Source organism: Rhinopithecus roxellana, chromosome 4 (assembly GCF_007565055.1).
Source record: "Rhinopithecus roxellana isolate Shanxi Qingling chromosome 4, ASM756505v1, whole genome shotgun sequence".
Classification (NCBI taxonomy): Eukaryota; Metazoa; Chordata; class Mammalia; order Primates; family Cercopithecidae; genus Rhinopithecus; species Rhinopithecus roxellana.
In genome coordinates this window covers 119856643-119878444 of record NC_044552.1, presented here as the reverse complement: position 1 = coordinate 119878444, position 21802 = coordinate 119856643, and the positions used below count along the sequence as shown (strand labels likewise).

The window sequence follows — 21802 nt, the reverse complement described above, 5'->3', positions numbered from 1 at the left end:
GTGTAAAGCAAATCCAGAGAGATTTGTTTTATATCTCCTGATACTCTGAACTAAACATATTGCTAGGAGAAACACATTTCCACTTCCACCACATTCATAACTATGCCTTGACCAAGATGAAGATAGAGTGTCCATAAGATAACTTTTTAGTAAAGGTTAATAAAGGAGAATTGGTGTATTATTGTTGTTGTTGTTCGGTTTGTTTTTTTGTTTTTTCCACCTAGAGGGGCCTGATTTTAAGAGTACCAAACTGAAGGGGGAGAGATTAACTCTCATGGAACAACTCTATGGCATTGATCCTATTTAAGCACTTAAAATTGAGATATTGACAGTTTCCATTATAGACCACCCAGATGAAGAGAGGCAAACTAAAAGGCCTCTGGGGGCCATGCAAGTTAACATAAATAAATGATTGGGGCTAAACAAACTTTATGGATACCTGCCTTACCACTTCCTCCCATAAGCGTGGCATCACTATTCCATTTCTGGTAATAGGTGCCAAGAAGAAATTAGACACATGTTGCCAGGTCCTGATTTTTTCATTAGAAGTAGAAAACTGAAATGTTATATGAAGTATTCTATATTTTAAGTGTTGGCAATTAATTCTAATTAAAACAAGAACAAACAGCACTGCTCAGGTAAAACAGAACAAGCCTGTGAGCAGAATTTAGCTCGAGGTCTACCTCTGAATCCTATGATGAAGATTCTGGGAAAAAAAAAAAAATGTATTGATGGATTTTAAGCAAAGACAGGCAATTTCATTCTTACTCTTTTCCAACTTCCTAATGTTCTTTCTTGAAAAAAGTTGGTTAAGCAGATTTGATTCAAGTTAGCTTAAAGATAATAATATATACTTTTAATGTAAAAATTTCCACTGGCAACGTTCTGTTCCAGCAATTACAGAAACCTTTCATAATCAGAGGTTTCCTTTAACCCAAGTAATCGTATCAGTCCATGTAATACTATATTCAGATGTAATAATTAAAATATTTAAAAACTGACAAGGCACAGACACTACACTAATGACTGGCTTCCCTTGGCTTTGGAGGACCTGGGGAAGCACATCTTGGGAAAGTGATATGGAAATATTTCAGTATTTCTAATAACTAGTAGAGCTGTTTGGATACATTCCAGCAGAACATGAGCCCTGATGGTATCAGAGCCTCAATTTAATCTCAGTTTTAAGGCCTATGCCTTAGGACTGAGAAAGCTCAAACAATCTAATAATGATGTATACACCTGTTTGACATATTTGTCTATAAGGTCCTCTAATTTGACAATCTTGTAAGAATGCTTTCTAATGAGATAATAAAGCATAACCAACTTTTAAAAATAGCAGGAAAGAACTAATGGAATTACTTAAATTTCTTTTATTTATTTTTAATTATTTTCTTTTTGAGACAGGATCTCACTCTATTGCCTAGGCTGGAGTACAGTGGTACACTCACAGCTCACCATAGTCTTGACCTCCCAAGGCTTAGGTGATCCCCCTGCCTCAGCCCCCTGAGTACCTGGGACTACAGGTACACACCATCACGCTTGGCTAATTTTTGTATTTTTAGTAGAGACGGGGTTTTGCCATGGTGCCCGGCCTGGTCTCAAACTCCTGGGCTCAAGTGATTCACCCGCATTGGCCTCCCAAAGTGCTGGAATTACAGGTGTGAGCCACTGCACCTGGCCTTAAATTTCTAAATGAGATAAATTTAAGTTCAGAAGAAGGTTTAAAATTCTCACTAAAATAAAAGGCCTAAGCCTTTCAGGGGTCTACTGAGGGCTTAAGTTAAAAAGAAAAAAATTCCTTCCTAGACAATACATGGGAGCCCCTTCAGGCTGACCTGGCCTGTTAGACCAGGAACTGAATGACAGTTCTTTGTTAAGGAGGCAGAGAAGCAGAACTCTCAAATCTAATGTTCTCCTTCTTGTCCTATTATTTCTGCTTAGTATTCTATTTTCTGGGCCTCTACCATGATTCACAGGGCAGTTTTCTGGCCCCACCTATGAACTGGTTATTGAACTTCCCTTAACCCTCATGTCCTATGTCCTAATTCTCTACTCCTTACCACTTCTAACCTTACACACACATACACACAGAGAATGCATGGAGTCAGAGTCAATTTAAGAAAGGACACCCATGAAGGTGAGAACTGAGGATGCAGTGTGGCAGTCACATGGGTGAGGAGTTGCCCCTCTGCAACAATTAGCCTGTAGGACATTAAAGATAGGCTCACAACCTCTTAGGGACTCTATCATCCCAACTAGAGTAGGTGATCTATCCAGTAGATCTTTCTCAGTTCCAAGATTCTACTGCCTTAAGAAGGTCTATCGTATAGAGAGTCTAGAACACATCTTTGTAATTGATACAGACAATTCAATGTCATTCCACAGCATGGACAGGATATTGCCAAGTTTGTTGTCCAGCTCCCTACTCCCATCCTTACCCTAATTTCAGCTATGGGATTGTAAAAGATAATAAAGTTTTAAAGAAGTATAAAATACTAATTATAGTTTGTCTCAGATCCAGATTCACAAAAGTATGAAAGTAAAGTGCTAAGTGACCAACTGCAAAGAAAAGATAAATAGACAACTGTAAGAATAACATTCACATGCTGTATTTTGTCTTATATTTAGGGAATAGGTTTGAAAATAAAGGATATTTATGAAAGAAATTTAAATTCATAACATTTATGAAAGGCCCCTAATTTGACTACAAGTCTAATATTGATGGTTTAGGCAAATTAGGTTAAAAAAACAAAAAGAAATGGTTTGGGTTAAAAGACAAGAAAGGAAAGCTGTTCAAACATTTACTATTTTAAGAGATTAGTTATAAAATAACGCCAACAGTCACAGAATATTGTACATTACAATGACACCACCATAACTTTTATACAATACAAAATATATAAATATACATACACACATACAGAACATGCACACATTACATTTTTTAAAGATTATAAACACTGAAACTTTCCCAATCAGTTTCTTAATAAAGTACTCAAAGTAACCACAATTGTTTACTTTTAAAGAGTATGGGCTTCCTATTGCACAATTCTTTGGTTTTATTTAAAATCATCTTAGTTATGTAAAAACAAGCAGCTTATCTTAAAAGCTTGTTTTTTTATTCTATGATATATGTAAAACAAAACTTTCGCTTTATAAATAACTCAACATTCATGTACTGTAAATCCATAGGATGAATAAAACTCAAAATTCAAACAAGATGTTAATAAAGGACTATGAATATTAAATGTTTCAGGAGGCTATAATTATGATGATTTCTTGAAATTAGGCCAGATCCCTCAAGAGTTAATGAATGGGCACCAAAACACCAACAGCACACATTAAGAAATGCAGTAAGAAATCATTTGGTTAAACGAGAAGTAAATTAGCAAAATAAAATCTACCAACATGAATCATTTAAAAAGTTTTTAAAGAAAGTCAGAGCCTGGAATTCCCAAAGTACAGATGAAAAGCCAAAGACAGTATGATTGAAGTAAAAGAAATGTTCATAACAAAGATTATTTGCATTTTGCTGGATAAGTGGGTGATTTCTGGAGCTGTAAACTCATTTACTAAAAAGTTGAGAGAAGCACCGCTTTCGTCACTGCTAAATGCAATCACTCAGCCAAGTTCTAAAATGAGAAATGTTCTTGTCGCAAGGAAAATGCTGCTCAGCCGTTTATTGCTTTTTTACTCTGAAGTTTTTTTCTTCCTATTTAAGAAACGTAGGGAAAGCAACTTCAGATGTTTATTTTTATCTGTAAACATCCAGAAAAAAAGCATTAAGTAAATAACAGACACTTTTTTGTTTTCCTTTGGACTGTACCTCTATCTGGAGAATTTAGTAAAGTTGCAGATGAGGAGGAGAGCCGCTTGCTAATGACGGGATCAACATGTTTCGAAAGATTCATGGTGGAAACTGACCGCCTGTCTGGATCTAAAACAAACGGAGATAATGCTAATTGACAGCCAACATGCAGGATTGCAATTTCCTAGTTCACTGATGGAAGGAAAAACTAGGATTGGATGCTTTCCACTCTATTTCTAGATCTGTCATAATAACACAGTTTCTAAGTGGACATTTTAAAGGTAACTTAAAGGATTAGAAATAAAATTCATTTCTCTTAAAGGTTAAAATAAATATTTATTTCACCAGCTTGTCAGCCATGGAAATTCAAGGATACAAGTGGTCAAGGATACAAGCGGATGAAGACAAAAGGAAGGCCAGTGAAGGGCTTCTAAAATAGTGGAGGCACACTATGAAGCAAAAGAGGACCATAAAAGCAAATGCCTTTGAAATCTCCAAAAGAAGGAACAATGGAGTGGTAACATGCTGGTAACACAGAACGCAAACTCGGGGATAAAAAGAACACCAGGTTCTGTGTAATTGCTGGTAACTTTGCTCACAGAGCCATTTTACCCAGGGCATTAAAGTTCATTATAGAAGAAGGGTTGTTGTTGTTTAAAAAGAAAAAGAAAAAGAAACATTCTAAGTGTGGAAAGGATTTTTAAGAAACGTTTCTTTATTAAAAGTCTACTAAGAACCACATCTCTGTGGCTATGAGTTAGTGTGGCTACAAATGTAGAATTAGCACACACATTCATGAACAGTAGTATTGTTTATCCTGTAGTCAAGTAATTTTAAAATTTCTTTCTTTTTTTTTTTTTTTTTTGGCGGGGAGACAGGGTATTGCTCTGTTGGCCAGGCTGGCACGATCATAGCTCACTGCAGCCTCGATCTCCTGGGCTCAAGTGATCCTCCTCCCACCTCAGCCTCCAAGTAGCTAAGACTCTAGGCAGGCATCACTATGCCCAGTTAATTTTTTAGTTTTTTTGTAGAGATGGGGTCTCATTATGTTGCCCAGGCTGGTCTCAAATTCCTGGGCTCAAGAGATCCTTCCACCTTGACTTCCCAAAGTGTTGGGATTACAGGCATGAGTCATTGTGCCCAGCATAATTTTAGAATTCTTAAGTTCAAATCAGAAGGGAAATAAGCATATAAAAAGCAAGAATTAGCAGCATGCTGTTGGCATAGTGGACCCAGGTTATAATCATGCTCATTAGGATAAATCGTGTTCCTCAAATAACACTGCATGTAATGAAAGCCTAAAAAGTCTTATTCCTTACTTATCCAGGAGGCAGGTGGATGTTCTGATCTATAGTAGCCAAAGAGAAAGGGGTTTTTGCTGTATTTTATTTTATTTTTCTGTTGTTACCTGCTTCTAAAACTAAAACAAAAATATTCCTTGTGGGAGACGCTTCCAAAACTCAGTACCCATTGGTCTAACTTTGGCAGTAAAAAAAAATTGCTGCAACTTTTCTCCATGCAGTTTTGACTACTATTTATAGTGCACTGGTAATAAGCAAGTCTTTGATTAACATCAGACATTTCTATCTTCAGTTGGGATTCATTTTAATGGTTGAAACAATTTTATTAAAAAAAAAACACTTCTGTGCCTCACATTTACACTTAGCTGATGGACTCTTAGGGCAATCCAAACATAAAGGAGTTAGGGTCAAACATCAAAAGGAACATCCTAGTGATGACATGTGAGGTACCGGGTAGGAAGAGGAATATGAAAGTCATTTCCAGGTGATTTTATAGCAGTACATTTTCTGTTATTGCTTTATATGTTAAGCTTTAGTTGGGGGAAAATGGTGTCCACATGCAGGCCTATCCTCAGGCAGATTCTCAACAGGTTATTAAAAACATTTAATTCTGCTTCAGAGTAAGTGGAAAAAATGAGCTACAGTGGATCCTCCCATCCTAAAAAGTACTATTGAGTAGTAAAGCATCTAAATCTGCCATAAATTGTTAAATTTATGGAGGCACACCATGAATTTGTTCATTACTTAATATATAAGACAGTTTTTATTAATTTCTTTTTCTCACCGAACAACACGAACACACAAAAGAATAAGTTTTGAATGTACCAAGCTTTTGTTTTGTTTTTGAGACAGAGTCTCACTCTGTCGGCCAGGCTGGAGTGCAGTAGCATAATCTTGGCTCACTGCAACCACTGTCTCCCAGGCTCAAGCAATTCTCCTGCCTCAGCCTCTTGAGTAGTTGGGATTACAGGCGTGTGCCACCATGCCCGGCTAATTTTTGTATTTTTAGTAGAGATACAGTTTCACCATGTTGACCAGGCTGGTCTCGAACTCCCGACCTCAGGTAATCTGCGCGCCTCAGCCTCCCAAAGTGCTGGGATTACAGGTGTGAGCCACTGCACCCAGCTGATCGTATCAAGTTTTACAGTCCAGTGCTAGTCGATGGCCAGCAGCTGGCCAAGACAGGAATTTTAATGTAGACAGTTTCTATGATGTGTTTGTTGGTCAGGAAATCATGATAGAGTACCCATAATACATCAGGTATTGTTGTGAAGTAAAGGGTATTCAAAATGAGTAAGACCTGGTTGCTGTTCTCAAGATCATAGCAGATCATTTTCTGGTCTTTGAGAACTTGGCAAATCCCATGTATTTTCAGGCAAACTTCTCTATTCCAGTATAGGAACAATTTTTTATAATTCACAACCCGTATTAAAATGAATTTTACCCAACAGCTTGCAAATGCAACACTGGTTTCTCTTGTTCTGAGTGGCAGAAATAAACGACATATATTAAACTTTGAGTGTGGAGGCAAAAAATTAAGCTAAGCAGCTTAACATCCTCTCAAAAATGTCTGATGATCTAACAGTATATATCTGCCATATACATGTAAAGCAGGAAGTCAAGTAAAACAAAAATATGATTATAAAAATATATACCCTGCCAGCTTTACTGTATGAAAGGTATATAAAAAACTATCCCATCAACAAAATCTCATATGTAAATGATCTGCATAACAGATTTAATATGTGTCCCATCAACTACTGATGGGTTAGGAAGAACCAAGAAAACAGAAGTGCTTTCATATTCGGTTCACTGTCATAAGAAAGTAAGTTGTGGTGATATTCTTTAGACTTAAACAAATTTTTAATTTTTTAAATTACATTTTTGAGTCAGGTTCTCACTCTGTCTCCTAGTCTGGAGTGCAATGGGATACTCTTAGCTCACTGTATCCTCAAATTCCTGGCCTCAAGTGATCCTCCTGCCTCAGCCTCCTAAGTAGGTGGGATTACAGGTACATGCCACCATGCCTGTCTAAATTTTTACAAGAATTTTTTGTAGAGATGGGGTTTCACTATGTTGCCCAGGCTGGTCTTGAACTCCTGGCCTCAAGGGATCCTCCTGCTTCGGCCTCCCAAAGCACTAGGATTACAGGCATGAGGTACTGCACCTGATCCTAGATTTTTTTTTTTTTTAATAAAGCAGTTATAAAAGATCTATAGAATGTTAACAATGAAAGAGAAGAGAATAAGCAAACAAAAAGAGGTCCACAGTTATTTAGCTTAAAACTAAAATTGGCAACAGCAGTAATGATTGAGGGAAGAAAAAAGCTAAACCGGATGTACTTTGATCCCAGGTAATTTTTTTAGCTAAAAAACATTTTTTAAAGGTTTAATACTGATATTGAAAAAAGAAATAAAAAATATAAATAGAAAACCAAAATGACTGTTTAAATGGAAAGCAAACGTTCCACATGTAATTACTTTATTTCAACACCTTTAAGTCACCTGAGTCATATTATCACACTTAAGAAACACTGTGCCAATCCCAGATCTACGTCTATGCGCTAGGGTATTAAGCATGCGTGATGACTAAGGTGGTGATGCTTCAGCTATTGATGCATCAGCCCTAGGTCCGAGGTGCTAGCTACAGGTCAGGCAATTGGCAATCACAGGGATGTCTGTACCAGCTTTTCTAGTACCACCAAAAGTTATGAAGTGGTGGTCCAGTCCTGCTAAATCGAGAGAGGAGAATGATGATTCAACAAAACCACCTGGGGACAGAATGTAAAACAATGATTTTTCAAAGTAAATAAATAAAAAAAAAGATTATCAGATTCACACAAATGGAAAAAAAAAAAAAAAAGAAAAACCGACACACTATGCAAAATTCCAGGGGTATTGAATTTACAGTACAAAAAGAAAGCCTTTCAGTAAATCCAAATTTCAATATGATTTTATGTCCATTCAGAAAGGAGGAAATAGCTTAGCCATTTACAATTTCTAGCTCAATAAACCTATACATTTTCTTACAGAGCATTAGTGTTGCATATACTTTAGGGTCAGAATACGTAAGCTCATAGTATTGATTCTGGTCAGTCACTATAACTACAATCCTTCCAGAGAAAAAGATAAAACTAGTTAACTTATTCCATAATCCTGAAACCCTAATGCAAATGGAGGACTAAAATAATGTAGTGTTGAAGCTAGCATGTTTACTTAGAAACACTGTATAGATTTCTTCCTTTAAGGAATTTTGTAACATGAGAAAATTAGCCCATGTTAAGGGAAAGAGACCCTTACTTCTTATCTCCATCACCCTCTTATCCTCAAATAGTGAAAGATTCATTTAATTGTTGTTTAATTATTTCAGCAGGATTTTTGTTTAGCAAACATAGATTTAGAAGGAAGAAGGAAACACACTGTTACTTTCAGGAAAATAGAGACTAATTTTGAAAGTGGTCACTGTTTACCTGCACTGTGGATGCTAGGGCTCCCATGGAGAGAGCCTCCCCACGACCAACGGTTATGCTTCTGTTTTGGCTTCTGGCTCCTTTCCATTGTGCGCCGTACAACAGCTTCATGGCGTTCCTTAAATGGAATAGAAGAGCTGAGGATTAGATTCCAGCTGGTTGGTTGAAGCTTCTTCAGTTTAAGGCAGAATGGAGTGAGGACTACTACTTCAATTCCCACCCTACTATTCTTGATCTCTAGCTGAACTTCTAGACCTTAAGGTGAGACTAGTTTCAATCTCGGAGGGTCACTGAAGTCTTTAGGTCCCAGTTCATAAAGCCTTTGGTGAACAAGAGGCATTCAATAAACAACCCTTACTACTAGGGTGTGATGCTTTCATGAACACACATAAGCCTGGTAACACACATTAGCTTCAACTGATGCTTAACACATATGATACCATATTTAAAAAACAGTTCAGAATCTGAGAACATGGGTAACCCTGACCCCATGACTTATTGAGTTGTGTGACCTTGTGTAACTTACCCACTCTGAGTCTAAATTTCTATTTTTGTACAAACTGACATATAATGCACGCTAAAGGATTGAGTAAGGGTTAAATGAGATAATCTATGTGTAAATGTTTGCAGATGGTAAAGACTACAGAAACTCAATTACTTGGAGTGCTCTTAATATCCAGTACAGATGAATTGCACTTCAATAAGTTATAGGTTTGGACCAGAGAAATGGGCTTTTAGAGCTTCTGTGGCAATACTAATCATCAGCCCAGTCGCCACCTCTCATACCCCAAACTCCCTAGAAACTGTAGCCATCTGTAAAGCTGATCACTCTGAAACCATTTTCCTTTGCACTCTGCACCTGATTGTAAAGTTTCACAGAAAGTTTGCTGCCTGTCTGAACTAAAGAAGCCCCTCATATTCTTCCCGGGGGCGGCTCACTTTGTCCTCCTCAAGTCTCTGCCTCCGCTTCTCCTCCACTGCAGCCCTCCTCCGCTCCTCCTTCTGCCTCTGCTCCTCCAACTTCTTCTTCCGCTCTTCTAGGTGCTTCTCGTAGTGCTGCCTCGCTCGCTCTTCTCTTTCTAACCACACTATTTCTCTTGCAGCTTTGGGGAAGGTTAAAAAAAGAAAAAAAGAGGGAAATCAAATATAGGCAGGTTGAAAACTTGAATAGTTAGGGCTGTATTAAGTGGTCTACAATGAACAAATATGGGTTCTTTGGTTTTGTATTAACCAAGCATGGCCTTTGTTTCCCTCAAATTTCCAAGAAAAATGTATTACTGTTAATTTTTAGCATAATTTAATATGTTAACAATGAGGTTGAAGATGTACTGAATTCCACTCTTTGGGAATGCAAGCAGCCCTCTAGTTTGTATGTAGAATAAGGCATTAACCACACGCTCTAGTCTCAATCCTGCAAATAAATAGTACCATCTGTCTCTCTTTTTTATTAAAAAACAATGTGATATCCTCCAGTCTATGACTGCATTTTTTCCAACATGGCACTGATTCTGAGTATTAAAAGGATTTGGGAGAAAATAGTTGATAAAAGATGTCTGAAGTGCCTTACAGGTCTATCACATTGAGTCAGCTCAGGGATGGGAAGGACTGAACAAGCAGGTGGCCTTGTGTCTGAGGAGCTCACAATTTACTAGATAAGACTTAACCGTATCAAAAGCTGGATGAAAAATACAATCCAAAACTATCGTTCAACAATAGGATGCATTTTTTCTTCTTTATATAATACAGGTTCTTTCCTCATTTCAGGAAAAGATATGCCCCCTCAAAGCTATTTCAATATGCTGCTTCCTTCAGTGGTAATAACTAAAAATATCTATGAGTTATTAATACTGTAGGCAAAAGGAAAAAATTCAAACAACATTTAGAGTGTAAATCTTGAGGACACTACATGGCATAGAAATTAAAATGTTACTTTTTAAAAGAAAAAACCGGCCAGGTACAGTGGCTCATGCCTGTAATCCCAGCACTTTGGGAGGCTGAGAGGGGCAGATCGCTGGCGGTTAGGAGTTCGAAACTAGTCTGACCAACATAGTGAAACCTCGTCTCTACTAAAAACATAAAAATTAGGAGGGTGTGGTGGCATGCGCCTGTAGTCCCAGTCACTTGGGAGGATGAGGTGCGAGAATCACTTGAACCTGGGAGGCAGATGTTGCAGCAAGCCGAGATTGCGCCACTGCACTCCAGCCTTGGACGACAGAGTGAGACTCTGTCTCAAAAAAATGAATAAAAGAAAAAACATAAATTTCGAATACTTTAGTTTCCTCTAAATGTTTAATATTAAAGAATGCATTTCTGATACCATTAAATCTTTCCAAAGTTAGTCATTTGAGGACTAAATCTACTGAAAGTGATCGGAACTGACTTTATTTTAGTTGAAGAAGAGGACAAGGACAAATTCAAGGTGAATTTGTTCTCCTGGTATCATTCAGGGTGGTTTGTGGAGTGAACTGGGACTGGTTCTCCCAGCAGCTAGGCCACTAACTGGCGCTGAGATCTCAGACATGTCCATCTGGATTTTAGCTTTCTTTTGCTTAAAATGAGGACACTGGTCTTCAAGGTTCCTACCAATTTTCAAAGCTCATTGTTCTAAGGAAATTCTCAAGTTAAAAATTTACTTCAATAAAAAGCATATAGTATACACAATAAGTATTTACTGAATGACTGAAAAAATAAATGCCACTGTGAGAACACACCTTAAAAGTTAACAGAAGGAGAACATAATTCTGATACTTTCTTAAGATGCACTTACTTTGCCTACCCACACTTGTGCACATAATACCTTTTGGATTTTCTGTATGGGAATACCTTACTGGAAGGCTTTTAATGATATTAAGCATTTTAATTCACTTAAAAAGGTGGATAAATTTTGACAGTGATAGCTTTTGTCAAAGCTTAAACAACACAAAATAAACAGTAAAACAACTGTCTTCCTCTAACCTGAGATCCTGTTATATTCCACCTCTATCTTTTTGATAATGCACACCATGCACCTTGTACCAAAGTACACTTATTGCTTTGCATCTTGCTTTTTCTGCAGGGTCTCACTCTGTTGCCCAGGCTGGAGTGTAGTGGCACAGTCATGGCTCACTGCAGCCTTGACCTCCCAGGCTCAGGTGATCATCCCATCTCAGTCACCTGGGTAGCTGGGACTACAGGTGTGCACCACTATGCCCAGCTAATTTTTTGTATTTTTAGTAGAGATGGGGTTGTGCCATATTGCTCAGGCTGGTCTTGACCTCCTGAGCTCAAGGGATCCACCTGCCTCGGCCTTCCAAAGTTCTGGGATTACAGGCAGGAGCCACCGCACCCAGCTTGCATCTTGCTTTTTTTAACTTAAAATACATCTTAGAGACTTTTCTATATCAACACATGAAACATGAATCTAACAATCTTTTTAATGGCTATACAGTATTTTATTGTCTATATACTATACCTTATTTTATATAACCAGTTACCTACTGAGTGATAGGTTATCTAAGTTATTTCCAGTATTTTAAGAATTCAGACCCTGAGCAATAACAATGTGCTGTCGTAAATCTCTGTGTAGATGTGTGAGCATGTGCATGTAGAAGAGCTGAATCAAAGGGAACATACATTTAAAATTTTGATAGATACTGTCATACTGTCCTCTGTGGAGGTCATACCAATTTATATACCCACCGACAGTATATGATGGTCATAGGCAGAAGAATCAGATGTGTACCTTGAGATATGCAGTATGATAAATCTATTTTTTAACTTTTAGTCTTCAAACTATATAGTCTTTGAGTTTTCTACCCCATTTTGAGGAAAATTTCAAATTCTTTGAGAACATTTATGAACATAATATATTCCTCTCCTATAAGAGATCCAGGTGCCAACAAGAGAAAATAAGAAATAAAGCTGTTTATAAAATACTAATATATTTAAAAGCTGGTAAGATAAATGTGTAAAATAAGAGTTAAGTCACAAATCAATTTTTCTTTAATGTTTTCATCAGGCTTTCTGGCTTATTAATAATATGTGGCTCTATTTCTTCACTAAATTTAAACTCCTCTGATTGCTACAGTCCTATTTTGGCTTTAATATCCTTATTTGGCCTTCCTCCCCACTGCTCTCCGAAATAGTCTCTGCATTCTAATTAGATCCCATCTCCTTAATATTAGCACCTCCCATCAAACTATGCTTCTCCCAGATCTTTGCCTCTGTTATTGCCCTGTTGGGAAAGCTGTCATCATTTTTTATCCAAGCAGATCCATTTTTTAAGAAGGCACACTCATAATTGTAATATATGTCAGAATTACTGTTGGAACTGTGTGGGAGGAAGGGGCAAACGTCTAGTTCAAACGCAGATTCCAGAGCTCCACTTCTCATATTTAGAGGTGCTAATTCTAGGATGAGGCCCAGTCATTTGATTTTGGATAAATCTCACAGGTAGTTGAGACAAGTGACCCATGGATGGCATTTGGAGAAATGCTGTACTCTAAGGTCTTCCACAGAAGTGTCATCTCTTCCAGAGCTCACTGCTAATCTTGCGACATCTACCACAAACTTTACTATTTCTCTTTTTCTATCTATGTTTCTCAACTTGATCTTGGAGTGCCCAGCCTCCAGAGCTGTGAGAAAATGAATTTCTGTTGTTTAAGCTACCCAGTCTATGGCATTTTGTTGTGGCATCCCTAGTAGATGAAAACAACTCATTCAGTATTAAAATCATTAACAATCACTTAATTTCATAAAGAGGCAGCTCTGTAAAAGAACAGTATGTCCAAAAACTCAACTGTGATTACTATTAACCTTTACTCTTCTGAAGTCACAATTTGTCCCTGGCCTATGGGATCACATTATAAAATGAAATGAAAATCCACTGTAGCCCCTGAGATACGGGACACTAATGAGTCAGTCTCATCCCTAAGCTGCTGACACCAAGATATTTTAACGACACTGTAACAATATATCAGTACCATAAAAAGGAGAAATCAATCTAGAGTCCATGTAGACTAGACTCCATGTAGAAATACATAGTGATTCTGTATGAAAAGGAATTAAAAATGAAAAACAGGTAGTGTGGTGGATAGAGGACAGTTTCTGGCTTCATAGGAGCTTGGGCCCACCCCAGTCTTGCCACTTACAAGCTATGTGCCACTGAACAAATAACGACTTCGGTGGCCTTGTTCCCTCAAGTTACTATGGCACCAACTTCCTGACAGGGCTGTTTTGTGGCTCAGAGTAACATATAAAGCACTTAGCATAGTGCCATGTACATCGCAGGGATTCAATAAATGCAGATAATGATAGCCTTTATGATAATCAATAATTCCTGTCCTACTGCCACATAGTGATATGGTTTGGCTCTGTGTTCCCACCCAAATCTCATCTTGAATTGTACTCCCGTAATTCCCATGTGTTGTGGGACCCCGTGGGACATAATTTGAATTGTGGGAGTAGTTTCCCCCATATTGTTTTCGTGGTAGTGAATAAGTCTCACGAAATCTGAAGGTTTTATCAGGAGTTTCCACTTTTGCATCTTCCTCATTTTCTCTTGCTGCCACCATGTAAGAAGTGCCTTTCAACTCCTGCCACGATTCTGAGGCCTCCCCAGTCATGTGGAACTTTAAGTCCAATTAAACTTCTTTTTCTTCCCAGGATCAGGTATGTCTTTACCAGCAGTGGGAAAACGGACTAATACATAGTGCATGCAACTAACAGGAAGAAACTCAGGTAGAACTGAACTCAGTGCACTCATGGGTTGTGCGTAACACTCCACATGCCCCTGTCACCACATTCAACAATCTAGAGTCCAGCCTGGTCCCTCTGAAGAGGCTTACTTCTGTATCAGGGGAGCACCTATTTCACTGCTGTATGAGAGAAAAGAAAAGGTGACATTCAGAGACTAGAGCAATATTATCACTTAACCTCTGAAACATACAGACCTGCTCTCAGTTTCATACTAAGATATAGAAGGATTATGGGTCACACTGGCTACCAGAATAGCCAGTAATATAATGAAGAGTCCGAAAATGAAAAGTGATGAGAACATCTGAGTTTGGGTCTTGAGTTTGCTACTAATTCTGTGTGATCTTGGGAAAATTAGCCAAATTCTCCTACTTCTACATTAGAAAGAGTATACAAAATGATCTCCAAGATCTCTTCCAATTAATTCCCATGACTTGATTTTTTTGTTTTTACCTTTGAGGACATGTGTGGGATTACAATTAGATTCCTTTTCTTTTTCTTTTTTTGTGAGACAAGGTCTTGCTCTGTAACTCAGGTTAAAGTACAATGGCATAGTAACGGCTCACTGCAGCCTTGACCTCCCAGTCTCAAGTGATCCTGCAGCCTCAGCTCCTGAGTAGCTGGGACTACAGGCACGCGCTACCATGTCTGGCTCGTTTTCTTTTATTCCTTGTAGAGACAGAGTCTTGCTGTGTTGTCCAGGCTGGTCTCAAACTCCTGGGCTCAAGCGATCCTCCTGCCTTAGCCTCCCAAAGTGCTGGGATTATAGGCATGAGCCACTGTGCCTGGTCCAATTTCATTTTGTTTTGATTTTGAGTGTTAAAATTTTAACCTTTATGCTTTATCTCAATAACTGTTGTGATTATTTATATTCAAATAAAAGTCATTTTCATATTATATGCTGACTGAATATATGTGCTGAATAATAATTCTTTTTAAAAAGGAATCTAATGGCTTAACCTACGCTCATCAATTTTAGAAGGAAGTTGTAAAATAAAAAAACAACATCTAAAGATGGAAAAGTAAAAACATTTTATAGGTCTTAGAGCATTTTTGCAGGAAATACTAATTAGTTTTATTTAATAGTCAAGAAACAGGAATGAAAATGTAATCATTAATAGAATGGAAAAGTTTACCACACCTTTCAAATTGTTAACGATAATCATGGAATGAACGGTACTTCCATCAAACCAACCCCTACCTCTATACCACCAGCCCTGCCCCTCCTATAAAAGGTTTTTCTTTTCTTTTTTTTTTTTTTTTTTGAGACAGAGTCTCACTCTGTCACCCAGGCTGGAGTGCAGTGGCTCGATCTCAGCTCACTGCAAGCTCTGCCTCCCGGGTTCACACCATTCTCCTGCCTCAGCCTCCTGAGTAGCTGGGACCACAGGCGCCTGCCACCACGCCCAGCTAATTTTTTGTACTTTTAGTAGAGACAGGGTCTGACCGTGTTAGCCGAGACAGTCTCGATCTCCTGACCTTGTGATCCGCCTGCCTCCGCCTCCCAAAGTGCTGGGATTACAGGCGTGAGCCACCACGCCCCGCCTAAAGGTTTTTCTTTTTTATAAAAAGGGGGAAAAAGACCGGGTGTGGTGGCTCACGCCTGTAATTCCAGCACTTTGGGAGGCCAAGGTGGGTGGATCATGAGGTCAGGAGATCAAAACCATCCTGGCTAACACGGTAAAACCCCGTCTCTACTAAAAAGACATAAAATTAGCCAGGCGTGGTGGCGGGCGCCTGTAGTCCCAACTACTAGGGAGGCTGAGGCAGGAGAATTGCTTGAACCTGGGAGGTGGAGGTTGCAGTGAGCCAAGATCGTGCTACTGCACTCCAGCCTGGGCAGCCTAGACAACAGAGTGAGACTCTGTCTCAAAATAAATAAATAAATAAATAAAAGTGGGGGAAACAAAGTTTAACAAAAAAAAGCTAGATGGACTAAAATCAAGCCTATTAAGACTTTCAGAATGTGTTAAAAACAAACACACCCAGCTATGTTGTTTAAAAGAAACAAAACTAAAATAAAATGTCAAATAACACTCAAAAATAATGATCAAATGGCTATCCAGCAAATCAAAACACAAATGGGAACTGTGGGAATATTACTTCCAGAAAAAATAGAATTGAAGATCAAATGAGGAAAAAGACCCAAAGAAGTGAAACGATGCTTCCAAGATCATCACATGGTCTAAAAGAAACAGCTGGGATTTTCATTCAGCTCTGATTCTAAAACTTGTACTCAGTTACTCTACAATATTGCCTCTATATTCACTTCTGCATGCTGCAAATTTCCACCTGAATTTCTCGGTCAGATCCATCATATAATCTTATTTACTATCTGCACATTCTTCTCTGCTCCAAACTGGAACTTGCTCTGTCTTCTGTATTCTGACAGCAGATTCCTGAGACCAAATGGTCTACAAAGTTAGTCACTTCAAGTCTTCCACAATGTCTCCCTCATGGATGGTGCACCCTAACTCAACACATCCATATAATTGGCCCCATCAATTGTTACATCAGAATGATCTCTCAGCTCGGTACGGTAGCTCACACCTGTAATCCTAGTACTTTGGGAGGCCAAGGTGGGAGGGCTGCCTGAGCTCAGGAGTTTGAGACTAGCATGGCAACATAGCAAGACCCTCATCGCCACAAAAAAGAAAAAAAATTATCTGGACTTGTCGGCACATGCCTGTAGTCCCAGGTACATGGGAGGTTGAGGCAGAAGGGTCCCTTCAGCCCAAGAGTTTGAGGCTGCAGTGAGCTATGATTGCACCACTGCACTCCATCCTGGATGACAGAATGAAACCCTGTCTCTAACGTTAAAAAAACAGAAAAACATAGAATGATCGCTTGAATCTGTTGTAGCCTCTCCAATCTTTTTACTACTGCTTTAAACTCTCATTCCTTTCTCACTTCTTCTCATTTTTAGTCTTCAACCACTTCAAATCCATTAGTCTCACAGATACCTTCCTCAAGAAACAGACCTGAAGTCATCGTCGTGCTTGAAAACGTGTTAGTTCTCCTACTGTTCCCTGTGCAACCCCTTGGATTGACCATAAGATCATGCACCTTCACACACACCTCCTTCCACCTGGCAAACTTTTGTCTTTCAAGTCCTAGCTCAGAAGCTCCTTCCTGAGGAGGCTTTCCCGATGACCACAGCACAGAAGCCCCAGCTGCTAGCTGGATTCAGACTCCCTCATAGCACTTACACTCCAGATGGTAGCTACTCTGCTTTTATGCGTTCGTGAATTCTTCCCTATACTCACAATGTCTAGTGTAGCAGATGGTTAAAATACGCTTGAATAAATGAACTAAAGAGTTAAAGGACAGAGTGATCTCCAAACACAGTGATTCATACTGAACTTTGGTGATAACTCAAAGCCTTCTCAACTTGTCATTAAAAGCATTCAGTGGAGAGCTGCCTGATAAGAAGTGTGACCTTGGAGGATCACCACAACACCGTGCTCCTGCACGGAGGGTCCTTCCCATTCTGCCCTGTCGCTGCACACAGTGGTGGGCTAATGGGATTGAGGTGCTAGAATAGTAGTCACACAGGTGGAGAGTAAGAGCTTTTCTTACATGTAGGCTGAACGACTTTTGAGGTAAGAAAGGACTTAATTATCTCAGGGCTAGACTTAAAGGAATGTTAGCCTTCACTAAAATAATGGAGTTTTGCTAAATAGGGCAATGGTTGTCCTTGGAATCTTTCTGTTACTGTCTTTTTTTTTTTTTTTTTTTTTTTTTTTTGAGACGGAGTCTCGCTCTGTCGCCCAGGCTGGAGTGCAGTGGCCGGATCTCAGCTCACTGCAAGCTCCGCCTCCCGGGTTTACACCATTCTCCTGCCTCAGCCTCCCGAGTAGCTGGGACTACAGGCGCCCGCCACTTCGCCCGGCTAGTTTTTTGTATTTTTTAGTAGAGACGGGGTTTCACCGTGTTAGCCAGGATGGTCTCGATCTCCTGACCTCGTGATCCGCCCGTCTCGGCCTCCCAAAGTGCTGGGATTACAGGCTTGAGCCACCGCGCCCGGCCTCTGTTACTGTTTTAACCCTAAGTACTTTCACTCCTCAAAGAATGTTGCCATTCTTTTCACCTGGGGCTGTCCTACTTAGCCCCACCCTAATGGACGAGGAGGCACAGACGTACCCCACCTCTCTCTGCTACGCCTTAGCTTCTCTAATTCCAGGAATCTAAGTCAGTATTTGTGGAATCATATGACCTGCCATCCTCATCTTTATCACCATCATCATCATGGTGAGATGTCTTCAGCTCTTGCTTCATGCTGACGCAAGTGATTTATAGGCATTGTCTTTGTAGCCACTCTATGAGGCCGACACTGCTATTCAACTTATTTTATTATGAGAAGTCTGAGATACAGAGGAGCGAAGTAACTTGCCCGATGTCTCATAACAAATAAGTGATGGAGTTGGCATTCAAACTCTGGATTGTCTGACTCCAGAAGAAAACAATGAGCCATTATGCTAAAAGGCATGAATTGGAACACTTTCCAAAGACCACAGCTCCTTCTCTATACTAGCAAGAAAGAGCTGGGCATCCAAATGTGAAGGTCCTGATCTTCCGATGCCACTCTTAGCCTCTACCGTCATCTGTTTACAAGACCCCTTACCTTTCAGGTTTTAAGATCTTTTTATCTTCACTCTTAAAGGCAAAGTAATTTGGGGAGAAAAAAATTATGGCTGTTTTGTCATAATGACTCATTTTATGTTCAGGCTTCAGTTTCTGCTTACCTAATCCATGCAGCAACCAGCATTTATTCTTTCCAGTCCTGAGCCTGACTCATGATATAGCTGCTCTGGTATGTGCTAACATTCATATTCCTCTCACTAAGATGCATTTAGGTCCCTCAGCTGGTAATAACCTGCCTGACAGCCTCACGAGCTTTTGTATACTACATTCACTAAGTGACAATTTTAGGCTATGCAGATGCTGAGACTGGTGACAGATATGCCGAAGTTTATCCATTAGATATTTGGACTAGAAAGATTACTTCCCTAAAGCCTCCTCTGACCCCTTTTTTTCCTGGACAGTCTCTAAAGAGGAAAGTCTCTTGTTACAACCAAAAACCATCTGAATCAAGTAATGTGAAGAATGAAATCAGGGGGAGTTTCACTCCCAACTCTAACCAGGAGTACAGCATTATTATTTACTAATTATTACTAACTTGCTATGAGCATTTTTGGGATGAACATTCTAAACCAGGTTGAATTGACCATTTATCTCTTGACCACACTCTTATTAGTACTGCTGTCACTCACTGAGTTGACAACACACTGAGATGAGAGAGGGAAAAAAAGAAGCACAGCAAGAGAGCTATGATTAGGAGGCAAAAGAAGCCCGATGAAATTATCTAGCAAAAAAAAAAAAAAAAAAAAAAAAAAAGCCCCTCACACATAATTTAACCAAAGTTTGTTCAAAGGTTAAAATTCTTTTTATATTGTCTTATTCTTTCTAAAATATTGCATTATGATATATCTTAGCTTTGAACTTAGCTACAAAACCCAATATGAATGAAATTGTAGATTTGTAAGCTGACATTTTTCTTCAAGAGCTATGTCAGTCCATCATACATTCTCTGTCATGATTTTATAGAATCTCTGAAAGTACCAATTAGGAATTTGACTCTATTCATCTAAAAATTTTGGTTTCAGAAAAAGACTAAATAATTACATGTTTACTGAGTGCCTAACATGTTCCAAGACACTTAAACAAAACTTAAACACAATCAATACTCCAAACTTACTTGTTATTATCTTGAAAAAGGGAAGCTCTGTGTCTCCCCAAGCATAGAGTACTGTTTGTCTGCTACACAGTTCTTAAATATTCTCTTGAACTTTCTTGTCGACATATTATAGAACTATTAGTTTTATAATATATGAAGATGAAAATTTAAGGCAAATCCTAATAGATTATCCGCAGATAATAGGACAGATCCATAGGAAAATTTAAGGACTATGTTACTAGATTATCTCTGTATTTTTGTTCACCTGAGAAAATGATTACTAATAAGAATTTAATACCTGTTTGAACTATCATAAGGGCAGGTATTACATAATAATTTAGTAACATTTTAACTAATTTGCAATACCTCCTGCATTAATCTCCACTTTACATTAAACAAACAGTTGTTGCACATTGACTACGTGCCAAGCTGTTCTAGATACTAAGCTACAGAAATGAAAAAAAAAAGACACAAATCTTTTCCCTTCCAGAGCTTATGTTCCAGGGGTGCTGACAGATAATCAACAAATAAGTAATATATCCACATGCTTAGATGTTGACAGAACTAGGGAGAAAAATAAAGAAGGTTTGGTTGGAGGGAGCTGAAAATTTGAGTAAGATGGTAGGAGAAGACCTTGCTGAGAAGGTGGTGTTTAATGAAATCTGTAGGAGGAGAGGGAATGAACTATGTGGATTTCTCAGGAAAAACACTCCAGGTGGAGTGCATTTGGCTGTTATGTTTAAGAAACAGCAAGAAGCCAGCATGGCTGGAGGACAGAGGGCAAAGGAGAGGACGTTAGCAGGTAGCAGGGTTGAACCATGGTAAGGGTTCTGACTTCTACTATACGTGAGATGGAAAGACTTGGAAGGTCTGGAGCAGGGTCAGGCCTGGCAGGCCATATTGCAACTGGGTCACTCTGGCTGCTATGTTAACAGACTCTGTGGGAGGAGGAGGAAATGAGGACACCGGTTGGGAGCCTATTGCAGAATCCACGTGAAAGATCTAGCTGTCTTGGGCCACGGTGGCAGCAGTGGTGGTTGTGAGAAGTAGTTACGTTCTGCGTATGTTCTGAGGGTACAACAAAGAGTATTTGCTGACGGATTGGTTATGGGATGTGTGGGAAATTTCAGCTAAGATGCTAGGTAATCTTGTTTGATTTTCTATTATCTTACTCCCCACTTGGAATATAAATTCCAGGAGGTTAGAAAATTTATTCTTTTCACTTCAATACTCCAGAATCCCCAGCTCAATACTATGTACGCATTAAATATGACTGAATTAACACATAAAATCACACAAAGGGAGGGGGATTACTTTTATTTTAAGCTCTCTGAATAAAAAATTTATATTGTTGCATAAATTCTATATACTCTGGTTCTAACAATGGTTTCTGAAGAGAAATCGGTAACCAGGATCGATTCTAAGTTCATAAAGACAGAATTACTCTTAATGGACTCAAATGATAGTAACTGATCAATGCCATAAAGTTTTCTCAAAGCAGATCTCAGAATCTGCTCCAACACTTACATTTTAACCTCTGTCGAATGCGAGTCAACATAGCACCTATGCATCTTATGAATACTTCTATAAGGAAGGAGAATAACTCTTTCTCCATGACAACTGGATACCTGTCCAACTCCTGAAACTTCTGAAAACTCCATCACCCATAAATAAAGCACAAGGATCTCTCTCTACTTAACAGCATCACCACTAGTGGAGGAATTTTAACATGGACTGTGGTGATCCTGTACATA

General features: G+C 38.9%; 1 protein-coding gene across 2 annotated transcripts in view; it reads right to left on the bottom strand.

The window, feature by feature from the left end:
• MAP7 (microtubule associated protein 7) overlaps positions 1-21802 on the bottom strand; it is a 210459-nt gene that overhangs the window by 38595 nt on the left and 150062 nt on the right. Inside the window, exons 4-6 of one of the 2 annotated variants that reach the window (XM_030928974.1) lie at positions 9518-9681; positions 8579-8696; positions 3827-3937 (exon numbers count right to left, since the gene is read on the bottom strand). In XM_030928974.1, the coding sequence (XP_030784834.1) occupies positions 3827-3937; positions 8579-8696; positions 9518-9681 (393 nt within the window). The remainder of the gene's footprint in view (positions 1-3826; positions 3938-8578; positions 8697-9517; positions 9682-21802) is intronic. The other variant, XM_030928975.1, reaches the window with a different exon arrangement.